The 17660-nt window shown below is 42.1% G+C and overlaps 1 protein-coding gene across 1 annotated transcript; it reads left to right on the top strand.

Annotated features, from left to right (window-relative positions):
* Positions 1 to 631: 631 nt before the first annotated feature.
* Positions 632 to 17450, top strand: LOC310959965 (casein kinase I). The gene is made up of 11 exons (XM_083931530.1): positions 632 to 990; positions 5167 to 5257; positions 5481 to 5591; positions 6743 to 6891; positions 8896 to 9124; positions 13019 to 13189; positions 13354 to 13502; positions 13646 to 13841; positions 14001 to 14140; positions 15428 to 15495; positions 15602 to 17450. Exons 2-10 carry the CDS (start codon positions 5182 to 5184, stop codon positions 15458 to 15460), a joined length of 1254 nt encoding a protein of 417 aa, XP_083787656.1. The 5' UTR covers positions 632 to 990; positions 5167 to 5181; the 3' UTR covers positions 15461 to 15495; positions 15602 to 17450.
* Positions 17451 to 17660: the final 210 nt, after the last annotated feature.

The raw sequence follows: 17660 nt of genomic DNA on the forward strand, positions 1-17660 counted from the left end.
GGCTAGAGACACCAATATTCAACAGGTGTGGACCCTGGAAGCCTCCAGTGCATAGACAATAACAGAAAATGGACTTTACACTGAAGTATGAGTGATCTTGCGTCCATCAACTCAACTTGTGAAATAAAAACATGTGTATATTCCTATATTCTGTTTTTTTTAATGAGAGATCAGAAAATATGTGCCATTTTATTTCTTTTCTGCAAAAACACGTCACAGATATTAGAGTGCTTTTGTATGCTTTAATACACGTGTGGAGGGGATCTTTAAATCAAATGATTTCCCAACATTAGGTGGTGGGACCATTTGATTTTGTGTGATGATGTAACCACAAGGCTGAACATAACAATTTGTAGAACACAGGAAACTCCCAGATCAGATTTCTTTGGCGTTCACATTTTCCATCACTCCGAAAAGACACATATGAGTGGTGGAATAGTGAGATCTCATGCTTATCATCTGAGAGAACCTTGGTTTGTGCCAACTTATAAATAAACTAATAATCACAGGAAAAATCAAAGTATTCCCTGGTATGTCATGTTCCTGCTAGAAGGATGAGCACAACCGAAACGCCCGGATACAATCTGCAAACTGCCGTGTGACTCAACATGAGTAACAGAGAGGAACTAAATAATTAGTGAACTGTGACTTACTATACTATACTATAGGAAGGAGCAGTTAGGTCGGACGTTTTCCTTTAATCACTGTGCCCTGACATCCACAGAATGAGATCATCGACGCTGTGAACGGGCGCGTTGTTAAGTAACGAGAGGAGGGGGGAGACAGACGCGAGTGTTGAACGGCCGCCCGTGCTGCCGGAGCTTCTCAGGGACTATCAACAGGGAGTGCAACCGACGACAGAGCCTAGAGCTGGGGGCATGAGAGCCGCAAGAATCCGCTCCCATCCGCCTTCCTCCAGACCCCTGTCCGACTGACAACTATCGGATCAGAACCTCCACTGAAGCAGCTCTCGGACGAACCCAGTATCGGGTGAGTGGTGGGTCGGGGAACCGGAGAAACCAAGGGGGAAAAGCAACCTGGTTCGGCCGAATCAGACTCTTGTATTCACGGCTTACAGGAGAGGGGGAGGGGGTGAGCAGTAGGGATGCTACAGAGGCTAGTCCAGCACATAAATGGGTGCGGTTATAAGTGGGAAACAAAATGTGGCGAAGTATGATAAAGAATACTTTTACTGCTTTCTTTAATTTCGACAATATTCATGGCGCAGTAACGTTACGTACCACGGTTCGGTTAACGTATTTCTACTAGCTTCACGTACTCTTAGCAGCTAACGTTAACAGTGGAGTAACGTAAATGCCCTCGGTTGGTGTTTTAGCTAACATTTAAGCGTTTGTAAAAGGTACAAAGTGCTCTTTTTAAAAACATAGCTGTTAGTGGACTCAAATGTAACCAACGTTAATAGCTGTAGCAAATGTATTGTAGCGTAAATAATGACTGGCTCGCTTCTCACCAAATTACAACCAGGAAAGACCAACGTAGTCTGCCGTTACCGTTAAAACAATGTTACTGGTTGTTTTGCGGGTTTTGTTCGTATTATTGCATTTAGCGTCGGGTGTGTAACACATGAGCCGACGGTAGAGTGAAAGCTGCAGCAGGGCTCTGTTTTTCATGTGACTGTGAAATCCTCTGGCTGTAGGCTCCGGACACTTGTTTTCTCTCCTAAAGAGGACACACTTCGGCACTTTCTGCACCAGTGGGCCTGGTGGTTACATCTAAAGAAATACGGAATTATCTCACAATCGGGATTCAGGTGGTGCTAATGATTCATAGATGGTTCTACCACAGTGTAGCACCCGAGGACACCCTCCAACCAGCAGGCATGGACTGTGGCATGATAACCAAGCCACTGTGGCCCCTTTCCAGAATCAGAGATGCTTTAATAATCCCAGGGGGACATTATTTTCGTTGCAAACTCTAGCTATACAAACAACCTGTTAACAACAATATACATATATTTTACTCTATATAAAATATATATAATGTGAAAAGTACTGTAATAATGTGCAAAAGAACAGGTTGTCTGTGGTTGAGTCTGTATTACTGAGAGGGTGTGACGGACTCTCCGAGGGACGTGTTGTATAGTTTAATGACCACAGGCAGTCATTGATCAAACCGATGACCCCGACTAAGTGACATAATACATGGATATTTCCTGTTATATTCAATGCATTACAATAACAGCGCACACCTACCGACAAACCGCGTGATTAACTCAAATAGCTAATGCAATACATGCAGAAAGTTTGTGTAAAATAAATATAAAATAGACTGAAACAATTAGGATGTAATTTGATCAGATTGTTTCCTGTGAATATTCCATCAGAGATGAGTTTCCTGTTATATTAAGGGGATTTTAATAGTTATCTGTATTGTTTAACTGTATTTCTTTTTTTTTCAAATTTTAAATGTATATATCAAACACACTAAATAGGTTTATTTTGGACAAATTCAGTGCTTTCTTGACCCTGATGCATACTTTTCTAATGCAGGTTGAGGCTGTTGAAGGCTCTATGAATACAACTTGTGTTCAGGTCTTTACTGTACCCTTATCCTATTTATATAAGTAATCCTAACTTTAAAATGAACAATTTCAATTACTGATGTAGGTTAAAGTTGTCTTGCACCCTTAAAGATCAAGAAGGCCTCCCAAGCCTCCTAAAGTTCTGGCGACCCTTGATGGGGGTCTGGATCCCCAGGTGGAGAACCAGTGCTGTAGACATTACTACCATATTGTAGCTCACGGTGCGATAGGTTAATTCTTTGAACCATCAAATAATGAATTCTTCACATTTCATGTCTTTGCAAGTTCTCCCTTGCTAAGCGTTTTGAAATAAACACATGAGAGTGTATGAAAGTGAAAACCACATGGACAGTCTTGCACAACGGGGTGTGCGGTTTAATGTTGTCACCGTTCCTGTACTAAGCAATTAATCACTGGCACATACTGTGTGGCCTTGTTATTAATGTTGCTCCCTAAATCTGGTCCCATGCTGCTGCAAATGAAACACCCTCCTGGTGCTAATGAAACCTAACCCTTTGTTAACCCAAATCCATCTGCCCCCATCACATCCACTATGGAAGGTTTTCTCTCATCAGCTAGAGACGACAGAGTCTTAGACCTCCGTCTTACTATATGTTGGTTTCAGTCCACGCTTCAACTTACAATAAGAGTTTGAATCATTTAACAAGGCTCAGATAAGTGCTCGGCGGTATATCAAATGAACCAGTATACCAGTTTTAATTTCCCATATGAGGTGATTTTGTTTTTTTGTATAGCTGAAGCAGTTGCTGTAACTCTTCAAGAGGCAGCAACACATATCATGTTCATTGTGAAGAACCCTATGGTTGGAGCCAGTGTTGGGAAAGTTCATTTTCTACATGAACTAGTTCCAAGTTCAGTTCATAGTTCATAATTCAAAATTTCACACCTCCAGTATATTCTCAAAACCAGGAGGAAAAACTTGCTGCTTGAATGTTCTTTTTAATGAGGAATTATAAAGAGAAAAACAGGACAGTAATCCTTAAGGTGCGAATGTTTTTCAATTTTGATAATTTTCTATTTCAGTACATACTAAAAAGGAAGAACTGGAATCCTGGTTCAACAAACAAGTCACATGAATAGTAGAACGAGCCAGGCTGAGGAAGGAAATTAAGGTTGAACTTGAAATGTAGTTTTGTAGTAGACTTTACTCAAAGGCTGCAGGTCTCTGACGATTTACTGCACTATCAGGTCGTCCAGCTGTGGCTGGGATATGACAGCGGAGCCGCTACTGTACACAGTTATTGGGATTTGGGTCCAATGTGACACAATGTGACACAATTTGTAACAGGAATAATTTACATTTACAAAATGACACCACCAACCGTAGAATAAGCCAATATAAACCTATAATACAGTGAAACCTGCAAGAATCTTTAAAAAATAGATTGATTAAAAATATTTAGTCATACCGCCCAGCACCAATTCAGATGATCCAACTGCTTACAATCAAGCAAAGTAACTTAACTTATGTTGTGAGAGGAGGTTCTGGATCAAAGCAAACTGAGTGCAGAGAACCAATCCTGCAGAACTGATGACTCTTCTGCTAGCTTGCATTGGCAAGTCCACTGAACTGAGAATGCTTTGTTTTTCAATTTCTGAATTGTCATGAGACTATTTCAATAGGGGATGAGGATTACGGCAGTACCAATGATACATGGTCTATTTAATGGATCGCCTTGTTGAATTGTCAATAACATGACTGGAAGTGTTATTTGAAGATGCAGCAGTGCTACATTTGCAATGAGGGTCCACAGTTGCTATAAAGGGCACACTTTGTTTACACAGTGTTCCGAAATTGGTGGTGAGGAAAGCACATCTCTTTGATAAATGATGCTTTGCGTTGATGCATCCTCGGCAGCGGCACTTTGCTTTCTGAAGTTCATTGCACACAATTGTCTGAGGGCCTTGACACAGATAAAGTCAGCCAGTGCTCCGCAGCTGCTCATGTCTTCCCTCCCCTGGCAGTGCTAGTACGGAACAGTGGAGAGCTTAGTCTTGCTTTTGCAGTGGCTGCACAATGTGGCGTGGTAGAGAGCGTGCTAAATAAATGATGATCCTGCTCCAGCATCACGTGCAGTTGAGCTCAGAAGATGCACTTCATTTCCTCGTGTGCCAAGCCTTAATACTCGTGCAGCAGTTGATTCTGTACTGCTCCTGTTTTAAGTGGCCACTGGCATTTCTATGTAGCCCTGATTTTGCTGTATTTATTTCTCCTCACTTTCCCTGCTTATGCTGATCTCACTGCAGCCACCTCCCCCTCCCAGCTACTCTGTAAATCTAATCGTGTGTGTTTCTGGAAGGACAGCTGTTTGCTGATCAACTAGCCCCGCTCAGGCTGCATGCTCACATGAACACGTGGTCAGTTCAGTGCGCCTGGGATTGACGGAGCATCACATGAGCAGCTGACTGACTCTTGAGGATACGTTCCCTCATTCCTGCACTCAGGGAGAGTTGAGGGAATAGTCCTGGGTTGTATTCAGTCGAGTTGTACAGTAGTTCATAATTTAATGTTTCCAAGTTAGAGGTGAGAGAGAAAAGTGATGAGCTAGGATGAGGTGTCCTTTGCCTGCCTATAATCATCTCTGTTTGTCTGTTGGTGACAGTGACAACTCGCAAACATGGAGCTGAGAGTGGGAAACAAGTACCGGCTGGGGCGAAAGATAGGGAGTGGCTCCTTTGGTGACATTTACCTTGGTAAGTGTAAATTTACAATATTTTGTTTTTGCATGCTTTACCCATCTTCCTATGTGTCTCCTCTGTTAAGGTTCTTTTCACATTCGTTTCTGGACAGTCTCTCTTCTCATAGTCTGTCTGGCCACCAAATCTGATTTCCCTTCATTTTCATCTATCAGTTGCCCAGTACTGGTGCAGCTGCCGTGGCTCACAGCTGTGTTTGTACTTTTGTGCGCCTCCTCAGGTGCCAACATTGCCACCAGTGAGGAGGTAGCCATCAAGCTGGAATGTGTGAAGACCAAACACCCACAGTTGCACATTGAAAGCAAGTTCTACAAGATGATGCAAGGAGGAGGTAAGGAGTGAATGTTGATGTGACAGCCAATAGTTTTCAAGCATTCCTAGATTTTCTGCATCTGGCAATATTATAGATACATATACCTTACTAGGGCTGTGCGATATGACCTGTGTGTGGTATGACGAAAGAAAAAACATCTATTCTTTCATATGTTGCTCTGTCTTTTATCGTGAGGTGTCATGAATCATGCACTTTACAGCCTAAGGAGTGAAGATAAAGTGAGCTGAAGTTACTCTGTGCATCAAAGGCAAAAACCTTTGACAGGGGGCATTTTCTTGCATGGAAATTGCAGCTGAGACAATTGCAGTGGAGGCATTGCATGTTGCCGTAGGAGGTTCACATAAACATTTGCATTCACCCTGAACATGGAGCTGTACAAGAGACTCAACTCCTGCTGCAGAAAACATCCCCCAAAGCATGACACTTCCTCCTCCAAATTGAACTGACATAGGTTTGGTCACTGCAGAGTGTGCTTTCAAATTGTCTTAAACGACGAAACACTGTGTGCAGAGACAGATCCTTGCCCTGTTCAGCACTGAACTGGAGACCCACTCCAGCTGCAGTGTTGAACTGATTCCCCATTGAGAGTCTTCTCATAATTCTGTCCTCTCGTGCACTTGTTTTACGTGGACGACCGGCCTTTTTGAGGGACTTAAATGAATCTGTGTCCTTGTAAAGTTTCAGTATTCTTGAAATCACTGTGACTGTGAACGCCCAACCTCTCTCTGATGGCTGAGAGGGTCATCCCTTTGGCCTTCATCTGGACAACCTGCTGTCTCAGGGTTTCACCTTAGGGCAGCTCGCCATCTAGTAAATTAACCAGGAGAGCTGCAGATAAATGGGGTGTGTCCAACAATTAAGTCCTTTATAACCAGGTGCCAATAACTGGGAGGGATCTGAAAGTGTTCTATCAAAATCTGAACAATAAAGAATAACAACATTTCATTATAAATCAAGTATTTGTATTTTATGAGCTTTATTGTGATATATATTATTGGGACATGAAATTACCTATATCATGATATGAGATTTTGGTCATATTGCTCAGCCCTATACCTTACTAATCCTGCTGATAAGATGTACAATGCATTCCTCTAACCCAGTGCCAGTGATAACCGACTGTGTGTGTGTATGTGTGTGTGTTCTAGTGGGTATTCCATCGATAAAGTGGTGTGGTGCAGAGGGAGACTACAACGTGATGGTAATGGAGCTGCTCGGCCCCAGTCTGGAGGACCTTTTCAACTTTTGCTCCCGGAAGTTCAGCCTAAAGACTGTCCTGCTTTTGGCAGACCAGATGGTAGGACCCAAACCCTCATGTCAAGTCACAGACATTAGAATTAGGAAAGTTTCACAATCCCCTCAGTTAAGATCCCACTGTGTGAAACGGTTGTTTACAAGTAGAATACAGAAACATAATATTTATCAGATTCCTGTGCATGACGTACTTGACTTATTTATTGGTGCATGCTCTATCTATATAAAGATTTCACATGATTTTCCTCAGGCTTCTTTAAAGATTGTTGATGTTTTGGTCTCCACTACTCTTGTGCATTCAGCATATCATTCTGGCCTCTTGTTAGAGTGTTCTGGCTGGCCTAGATATCTCATTCCATGCCCAGCTCTCTCAAACACAACTCATGTCACCTTTTGTTCAAACTGCAGCCAAGTTGCTGTGTTGGTCCTCTATATATACTCTCCATTTATAGCCTGGGGTCATCAACTTCCCTTGTCCTGTCTTCATATATCCTGTTGTCCTCCCTTGTCCTCCTTCATGCCATAGTTTGCTCAAGGTATTGATGTATCGAGTACACCTCCAACTGCACAGTGACTAAAACTTTATTAGACAACACAAGGACAGTGCTGGTATGACAGCACTTAAAATGTGATATTGTCCTTGTTGCAATGTATTCATGTTACTAAAGCCCCTTTCACAAATGCACTGAAGGCCTGAAATGATCTAGACCCAGATGTCAGATTCAGTTGGACGGGACATCAAGCGGAGTTTACCTCGCCAGCTCCCTTGCACAAAGTCTGTGAAGGGCTTGAGACTGCGACCAAATGGTTGCATTTTGCAACTAACATCTGAGAGTGTGCGACTGAATTTTATGTCTAGCCGCACATACGCGCCCAGATGTCTCGCCATATCAATCTGTAAGAGGCTACACATCAACAGAGTGACAGATAAGACAGGAACAATATGTAAGCAGTGTAAGAAGATAGTGCCGTCAGCACAGTAACACAAACACGTAACCTAACACGTGAGCCCCGCAGCTTCTTTAACATCAGGCTAAGAGTTAGAATCGCAGTTTCGGGACCTGACGGACCCAAAGCCTCCGTATCTGACGAGCTGCCAACAGACGTCAGCTACCAAGCCGAGTGACAGCAGAAATGAACTAAACTAAAAATATTTTTTTAATGTAAGCTCTATAGGAAGAAATCAACAGAGTTTAACTGATTATTTGACTTTATTTCTCCACCAAGCGCAGCGAGCGAGGCAGCAGGTGACACACAGACTGATCTGATCAGTCAGTGTAGATACAGTTCATATGTTTAAAACATATACAGTGGAATATAACTCGGGTGTAAGTCGATCTACTTAGTAAACTATAATATTTTTTATATATAAAATCTGTTCTGTGAGATGAGCGAAAACTCTCTCTGGAGCAGTGCCTGTATGTTGACGTGCGCGGGAAGGACCCGTTTTGGACTAAAATTTTCAGTTGGGGGGGCGCACAGTGCCCCTAGTGAAAAAAGTTAGTCTGGAGCCCTGCTGTGGAGTCAGTCTCTTAGTGTGCCTATATGTTAACTCTTCAGTGTATTCACCTAACAAATGGGCGTGTTACTGGCGTTTCTATCAACGGCAGAGGAAACAAACCTCTGATGGTGAAGGAGGAGGGTGATTTACCCAAAGATGGCAATGAAAATATCTAAATGAAGAGTCAAAGCGATTCAGGAATTTATCATGCCAATTCAAAAAACAAATGACTCTGTTGTTTATGAGCAAATGAAGAACCGGCTCCATCAGTGCGGTGCAATCCGCTTCATTTCTTGCCTCTGCGTGCTCTACTCAGGCGCCACCCTCGCCTAAACCAAACAGAGTATTTCCAGTAATTGAGGACACATCTGACACGGAGAATCTCCTGTTGGGTGCTACATGTGTGAAAGGGAAACTCTGGACTATGCCTGGACCTCATTCTCCCGACATTGTCCAGAGTTTCTTCTGTCTACCAAGATATTTAAGTTCTTGTGCTGCAGAACCTGACAATTTCCCCCTCTTTTTGTCTAACCTATCTTGTTTTAGATTAGCCGCATTGAGTACATCCATTCCAAGAATTTCATCCATCGCGATGTTAAGCCTGACAACTTCCTAATGGGGCTTGGCAAGAAGGGGAACCTGGTGTACATCATTGACTTTGGCCTGGCCAAAAAGTACCGCGATGCCCGCACACACCAGCACATCCCTTACAGGGAGAACAAGAACCTGACTGGCACAGCGCGCTACGCCTCCATCAATACACATCTTGGAATTGGTAAGATAAAGTTGGAGCAGATACACAAATCTTTTTTTGAATGATTCTATTGTGTATGTTTTGAGCATGAAGAAATGGTACAAGAATAATTACTTATGCACAGCATTGAATTAGATCCTCAGAGAAGGGTACTGCTGTTGACCCCGTTATTGACACACACGCACACAATGTCAGTTCTGTTGTAGCCCCATGTGATGACGCTTTCTAGAAAGCCACTATTGGAGTTGTTGTGATTCATGTTTCTTTACATTCTGTGTACTACTGCAGTGGCAGAGAGGTGGTGTAAATCCTGACTAAAGCAAGCAGAAATGCAGACACACAAAATGGAAAGAATGTGAATTTTGTAAAGAAAATGAACAAGCAGCATGCCAACTCACTGCGAGTCACACTTCATTGTATTGATGAGAGCGTTCGGCCCTTATCGTGTTGCTTCTGAAAATTCTGCTCCATCAGGTCACAGCCTTTCTCCACTTTGACAGCTGCCTCTGTACACCATGTTCAATCTGATTCATCAGAGCTGGCTTATGCTGACATCTCCCCCTACATGACATTCATCCTGAGCCTGGAGGTGTAATGCACTGTACTACATGCCAGATTTTTCTTGTCTTTGGAATTTTTTTATTTTTTTTTTAAATCTCTCATATCCCTTTTCACCATGCAAGTGTCTGTCAGAACATAACATTGTTTTTTGTTTTTTAAATCTGGAGTTCTCACTGGAGCTGAACTACACAAGCTGTTGTTCTTCATTGACATCCCCCTACCCCTCTCCTCCTTCGCCTCCTCCTCCTCTTCCTCCCACTGTTTAGTTTTGGACATGACTCTTCTCGACATCGTTTTGTTTATAACCACCGTATCAGATCATACAGAGGATGTGAGGGAAGGGAGCTCATGAGAGGGAAAAAGAAGGAAATGAGGTCTGGGGATGGAAAAAAAGCTCTGTTGTGTTCAAGACATTCTGCAGAGCATTCTTGTATGGCTAACTGTTTAAACACTTATTGTAGTGTACTAGCTGAGCAGTTGTTTATCTCTGTATTTTGGTTAGATATTGTTGTTAGATGAGAACTGGATGGACAAACTATTGTAGTAATTAACCTTACATCTGTCTAAAATTCTTTTATTTAGTAGTTTTTTAAGCAGTAATAGTTTATAACTATTGAAAAGTATGGCTAGATCTGATATTTTGAAGTGAGGTTGAATGAAGTACGCAATCAGTGTGTTGCCTACAGTAAAGGGGAGGTCCTACACAGAAGCTAAACAATATACTGATGTGGACAGGGGCAGCAGCTAAATGTATTTTAGCTACCTAAAAAAGAAAAAATCCATATCAGCTTTGCTTTTGTCCGCTTTATTTAGAATATTTTTTTAGCACTTTTCCTTTACTCCCAGACAGTTTAAGGCCCTGTCAACACGACAAAGCTCGCAGACGAAAGCAGTAAAATATGTAATCAGATGTTTCTTTCGTAGGGATGTAAGGATGGACTCTACTCAGGATTCGATACGATTCATGATTTTTTTTTGTTCATGATCCAATTCTTCACAATTTTTTTTTTTAACAAAATGAGCTACAGACAAATTATGACCAAATAAAATCATCTTCTTTTCATAGGAAAAAAATCTTAGAAGTGCATTCTTTACAGAAACTCTGTAAAACAGTTTGTGTCCTCTTAGGACGTGATCACACTATCCTTTTGGCCGCGGCCAAAACCGGTTTTTCAGCTAAAGTCTAGTACCTTTAAGTAGTGTGAGCGCACCCGCTCCGCGCTCAACTGGGGCCAGCTGGCCCTCCACGGCCCGCTTGAAATAGGTGGGCTTTAGCGGAGCCGTTTGCACATGTACGAGCACGAGCGTGCGCACGTGTACGCGCACGAGCACGAGCCCTACGGCAGTAGCGTTATGTCCGCCTGTTCGGACATGTAAATAGAAGGACGGACCATGCGCGGACATTTAACAACAACAACAATGGCGGTGAAAGGTTCATGTTGGTGTGATGCGGAGGTGGAGTGTTTACTGCAGATTTGGTCGGATGAAAATATTCAAAAACAGTCGACAAGACGCACAAAAACTCTGAGGTCTATGGAAAGATTTGTAAACAAAGCCACACACACGCGATCAATGCGTGTGACGTGTTACGGCTTGAAGGCGTATGGACAGCAAGAAGCATTGGCCGAGGCCCAGGTAGTGTGAGTACAAACGGGGCTGGGGCGCGGGGGGGAGAGGGAGGGGGGACAAGTACCCTAAAGTCCGGGTCTCGGTCCGGGAGGATAGTGTGAGCGCGCCCTTATAAACAGTGAAACTTAAATGGTCATCTTAAACAACAAAATACATGAAAATATATACTTTCTTTAGAAACAATCTCACAAGTAAACTGGCGTTAACTGGTGTAATTCAATATCTTAACAAAAGAATATCAAATCCTTCCTTTACAGACACACTGTTAAACACTGGTTTTGTGTCTTATTAAAAAAGTGCAAATGAAGTAGTTATTGACTTAGATAAAAGGGAATAACTGGATTTTTAAAAACAAAACCCACATCAAAAAAACATTAATGCATAAAATCTCTTCAAAAAAAGAGTGTTGCCGGTATATGCTAGCAGTCTCTTGCAATATTTACATGCTGTTTTGGTTTTGTCTGTCCATTTCTCACCGGTTGTATTTGTGTAAATTGGGAATCCAAAATGCCGCCGCACGGAGGATTTCAAACCACTCAGTGCATCCTCTATTTCAAAGTTGTGGCAAAAACGCGAAAGTGTGCTCCGAGCTTCTCACGCCGCGTACATGTTTACGTAACACCCATGTGCAAAGTACAGGTAAACAACAACAAACATGTGGGACTGTTTCCAGCAGTGGGACAAGTGTGCTGGGTGGAGCTGAGGCAGTGGGAGGCTGCAGACCGTGTTGCAGATTCCTGTCAAACTGTACGACGTCCTGCTTCTCTGCTGTTAGGGAGCAGAAGGAAGTTTCTACGCATGCACCAGCTCTGGGTGGTGTCGTGTGGCAGTGCTTCACAGCACCACCTAGCCAACTGACGTGCATACTACAACAAATTTCACACACTTCTTCTTTACCGCATGTACGCAGATTTCCCCACAAAGACGCTCGTCTAAACGTGGAATAAAAGTGAGAAACCAACGGCACTTTTTGCGTTTCCTTTCTTAAATCGTCTTAGTCTAAACAGGGCCTGGGTTTACGTGGTATGGATTGAAGCTGTTATCTATGCCAGACTCTTTTGACAAAAAATTACATTTTGCCTCACAGAACACTGGAGTGGCTGGTCTACTGCTGCTTCAATCATTTAGTTTGTTTGTTGCATTAAAGGATTTTTTTTAGATGGCTAAAAAAGCCCCCTTCCACATCAGTACATTGCTTAGCATCTGTCGGGACTCCTGCCTCCAAACTGACTGGCAACTCTTCATACAACCCCCACTTCAAAAGATTCAAACTATCCCTTTAATTTGTTGGGTGATCCTGTCCGGGAAATTGCTATTCTACATGCAATGTGGATAAGCCAACATGTATTTCAAAGTGTACACAATTCTTGCTAAACAAATCGGTGTACCCACAGATACCGAATACAGTAGGTGAGATACACGTGACGTGATCTGTTACATCCATTTTTCTTTGAGTTTTCCAAATGTAGTCATGTCGAGTGAAATAAATTGTTTTGCCATGTTGTGATGTATTCACAACTTACTGTGACCTAACATCACTTGAAAGGCCTGTTGATGACTTATGTGTGTCTTACTACAAGCTGTGACTTGTTGAGTTGGAATTCTTCATGTGATTTATTATTTCAAAACTGTAAATAGAGCCTGGGTAAATGAAGGGATTCAGTGCTACTACAAAGGATCAGTGTCTTACTCTTGTGTGTGTACTCTCACGCTTTCTGTTCACAGAGCAGTCCAGACGTGACGACCTTGAGTCTCTCGGCTACGTCCTCATGTACTTCAACCTGGGCTCCCTTCCCTGGCAGGGCCTCAAGGCCGCTACTAAGAGACAAAAGTACGAACGAATCAGCGAGAAGAAAATGTCCACACCCATAGAGGTTCTTTGCAAAGGATACCCTTGTAAGTGATGTTTCCGCGGCGCCTCGTAGCTGTAGATTAGAAGAGATCCGCAGCTGAACACTCAAAATCTAAATGTCATCCAATCGCTTTAGTCTAAGCTCAACACTAATGCAGTTCTGATTTTCTCCTCCTTAATGTTTTGCCTGTTTTCCGTTCGCCTACAGCTGAGTTCTCCACATACCTGAATTTTTGCCGTTCACTACGTTTTGATGACAAGCCAGACTACTCGTACCTACGACAGCTCTTCAGGAATCTGTTCCACCGTCAGGGTTTCTCCTATGATTACGTCTTTGACTGGAACATGCTCAAATTTGTAAGTTCACATAAAGTGTTTCAATGTGTAAGATTGCTCAGCTGCCACTTAACTCTTAGTACAGTGTACACTATAATACAGATAATTCAAAGCTATATTTTGTTAAACAGAAAGGCATTAATGTAGCTGATGTTGCCTGTTAGGGTGCCAGTCGGACTGCTGAGGATGGGGATCGGGAGAGGAGGACAGGAGATGAGAGGGAAGAGCGAATCGGGGGAGCCCCGAGGGGGTCTGCATCGCGGGGCCTCCCCCCAGGTCCCAACCCTGCAGCTGCCAACAGAGTCAGGAACGGGCCAGAGCAGGCCATCTCTAACCCTGCTTCACGGGTCCAGCAGTCCGGTGAGTTTTCTGCTGAATTTCCTGAGCCTAAAACTCCTGCTGCCTGTCTTAACACAATAATATTATAATATATATATATAATTTCTTTATTTTCTTGACTGTCTGAATCACATGGTCAGTTCTAAACTTTATACATCATTTCTTTATACATCATTTCAGGGAACACGTCGCCTCGTGCGATTTCTCGTGCAGAGAGGGAGAGGAAGGTGAGCATGCGGCTCCACCGCGGGGCTCCTGCTAACGTATCGTCCTCTGACCTCACAGCCCGTCACGACCAGTCCAGAATTTCCACATCACAGGTGAGAAAAACAAAGTTACCAATGTAACTATGGTTCTATGAATCCGGGATGACCGCTGGAGGACGTGTCAGGCACTTCCTCTGGCGATCAAGAAGGATGAAATGGAACCCTCTGCTTCTTTGGTCAGCCATGTGACACTCACTGCATTAATGGAAAAAATAATAATTGATGAGAACATCACTTGTGTTGAGGTGGACAATGCAAAGAATGATCCACCAGTTTAATGTTATATATACAGAGGACATCCATCTAGGCGTGGATATTTAGTAGTCACCGATGACCTAATGTGGTGTTCATTAAAGATGTTGTGAGCCAAGATATGTTGATGTTGCAATGTCTCAACAATATGAATCAAGATTTAAAAGGATAATGATGAATTATCCAGCTTTTCTTCCACCCACAATTTATGTATGGTAAGTAATAGGTGTGTGAATCTTTGGGTGTCTGACTGTTCAATTCCGATTCTTGGCGTCACGGTCCGAGTCAGAAACGATTTTCAATTGAAAGCTGTTCTTTATCAAAATGGATTTTTGAATCCGTACATGCTTCAGGATCTGCTCCAGTCCTCTGTGAGCTAATAAAGGCAGTGTGGCAAATTATGGCACACAAAGGCAAGTCTATGACCAAATGTAAATTTAGTCACTACCCCAATTTGTCAGTGCATCTCAATTCTCAGTGATTTTTTATTCTGAAAGTCAACAGTGACAAGTTCTGTGAATATTATGCAATTAATCTTATTTCTATATTCATTGGGTATTTAGGTCTGGTTTCGTAAAGCTTTATTCTGAAAAAAACCCAAACGTGGAAACAACAAAAATATTTTTGACGCAATTTGAAGATTGTTTTCTTCGGTTTCTTCGGAATTTGGAATAGCTCTAGTTTTGTTGTTGGCTGTACTTAACATTCACCTAACAGCCTTTTGAAACAGAATTAACTCCACAAGTTTTATAGTTTTATAAACAACAACGTTTAACTTTGATAACATTGGTTCTAAAACGGTCTGTCACAGTTATAATGAATAATATAATAATAATCATGAACTAAAGATGTCTTATGAGAGCAATCAGCAAAGTTGTCAGACCAGTGCCGTTATTAGGTAACAAAATGTGTCGGGGAACTGTCCTTTGTATCTGAATATATGGTGCTGTGAGATGGTGCCACAGTTAAAAGTTGGAGATGCATCTGTTTCAGCGTACTATAATTGTGCCTGCTGTATGTCAGTGTGTGTGAGAGAGCGAGAGCTAGACTGCAAATCCCTCCTGAGTCTTTATTCTATTTCTTTTGCAGGTTAGTGTGCCATTTGAGCACATGGGGAAGTAGACTTCTTTGGCTCTGCATGCACATGAAACTGACAGGTGAGGACTTAATTTCATTCATTTATTCCCACGCTGACTGCAGAAAACCACTACCTAACGCTACATTACGCTCTCTAATGACTGTTCCCTTCCTTTGGTGTTGCAGGGCTGCAAGGAATATCCATCGTTCCAATCTTTTTTCCTTTCTTCTTACCTTGTCTTATGAAAAGATGATTGCCAATGGACACATGGATCTTTGGAATATGACAGTACATCTTTGAAGGATCCAGAGAAGTACGTGACAGCATCCAACATGCACTCTTTCATGAACCCTTTTTGATGGACCGTGGACCACTACCACCACCACCACAATAGATAAAGCAATGGATGACTGTCCTACACCATTTTTACTCCATGGTTGCTCATACTTGCTCCACTCCTCAAAACATTTCCCTCAGTACCTTCTGTCTGACACATGTGACGAGCTGTTGGCGTCAAAGAAGCAAAAAGGTATCAGGGACACACGCATGTTTTTCATCAGAGGTCAACTTAGTGATTGATTATAGGCTTAGTAGATTTCTTTTTCAGTTCAACACCGCAAAACAACATTTCAGCACATGTCATCTTTTATCTTTCATTGGGATGTCTTAAATTGGAGCTTGTTCTGAGGTTCCTTTCTTGGCTTATTTTGAGAGGAATGACAGCTAAAAGATGAAGAAACGGGGAGAGGTAGGTGAGAGGCTAGTGGACAAAAAGAAAGGTAACTTTGAAAAAGGACGAGTAAGTGATGTTTTTAGCTGTTGTAGAGTAACGTTTCTGTTGAAGTAGCAATCAGTGCTTGCTTGCCCTTCATCCATGTCGGGATGATTTACTGTCCCTCCGAACTCACCAAAACCTCCACCACCCCCTTATTTCCAGTTACGACTTTGGTGGGGTTTTTTTTTTTTTGGTTTAATGTGACTGGGTAAGGTGAAGAATGACCATAGATATTGCAAAGACGCACTTCAAATCTTGAGGGAAGCTCCTCAGGAAATTCTCATTGTATTTGACCAGAGACCATAGCTGCTCGTTTTGGCTAACAAATAGTGGCTGCGACTTTTATGATACTTCTAAATGTTACCTTTTTTTAAAATTCTTTTTGTTATTGGAGGTCACAGGGGAGTGGGTAGGCTATTTTACGGATGACTCTTGGGGGGATGGGACATCCAATGATTTTATTTTTTATGTTTACTTCACTGTAAATATTTTTTATTTTGATGTAAAGCCAAAACGTGGTCATTTGTTTTAAGGCGTAAAGTAGAAAAATGCATACTAATGACATAAATTGGGGTTGGGGGTCAGAATTTTAGCTATTTAAAGTACTAAATTGTGGAATGGGCTACTGTTACTTTGCCAGCTGGGTCATCTTATATAGTGTGTGTGCGTGTGTGTGAGAGAGAGAGAGTGATGCAGTGAATCCCTGCTAAGAATACGATATTCATTTTGTCTTTGTTTGTATGGAGATTGTTTTTAATCCCCCCTCTCTAATATTTATGTTAAACTATTTTTTAATTGTCTGAAATAACTCTGTCCTTTTATTCTCTTTGTTTCATTTCATCTTCTTGTAACTTATTAGTAGCTTTTTTTGCCTGTCCCTTTGTTCTTCTGTTCTTATGCTTCAAAGGTTGTCCGCCTCATATAATTCATAGGGCTTTTAATATTCCTCCTGTAAAAATGATATGATAATAGTTTGATGTCACCTTTTTGGATTTTAACCTCCAGCAACCTTGATGATGTCATTAAAAAAAAACCATAAGTGATGCAATTGCAGGGATGTGTAAATAGCAGTGTACTGTGTGTGTAATTACCTTTGTACAGGCCACCATGACCCAGTGGCATCGCAACTATTGGGTAGGGTGCGGTTGAGGTGATGGGGATTTCACTTTATGTATTGTGTACTGATATCTTGTACAGTTCTTTAACACTTTATTTACAACAGTATTTGTGTATATTTTATGAAGTAATAAAAATGAATAACGTTGCTCACAACTCTTGTTGCCCTTTCTTTCTCAGCTTTCGCTCGCTGCTACGTGCAGACGTTCTGAAGGCGTTGTTTGCTGTCTTTGAACACAACACATGCAGTGCAGTCCAGCTTGTACACAGTTACGTCATGATCAGTCGCAGAGTGACCGCGCATGCGCCGGCGGCGGAGTTTTCTGTAGCAGCTGCTGTTGGTCAAGTGAAGT

Source organism: Echiichthys vipera (genome assembly GCF_963691815.1).
Source record: "Echiichthys vipera genome assembly, chromosome: 17".
Taxonomy (NCBI): Eukaryota; Metazoa; Chordata; class Actinopteri; order Perciformes; family Trachinidae; genus Echiichthys; species Echiichthys vipera.

Excerpts from the sequence above, each read along its gene's own strand:
- LOC310959965 (XM_083931530.1), top strand. The coding sequence starts at position 5,182 with ATGGAGCTGAGAGTGGGAAACAAGTACCGGCTGGGGCGAAAGATAGGG. Across the intron at positions 5,258-5,480 it reads CTTTGGTGACATTTACCTTG|GTGCCAACATTGCCACCAGT; the intron begins GTAAGTGTAAAT and ends GCGCCTCCTCAG. Across the intron at positions 13,842-14,000 it reads TTCACGGGTCCAGCAGTCCG|GGAACACGTCGCCTCGTGCG; the intron begins GTGAGTTTTCTG and ends ACATCATTTCAG.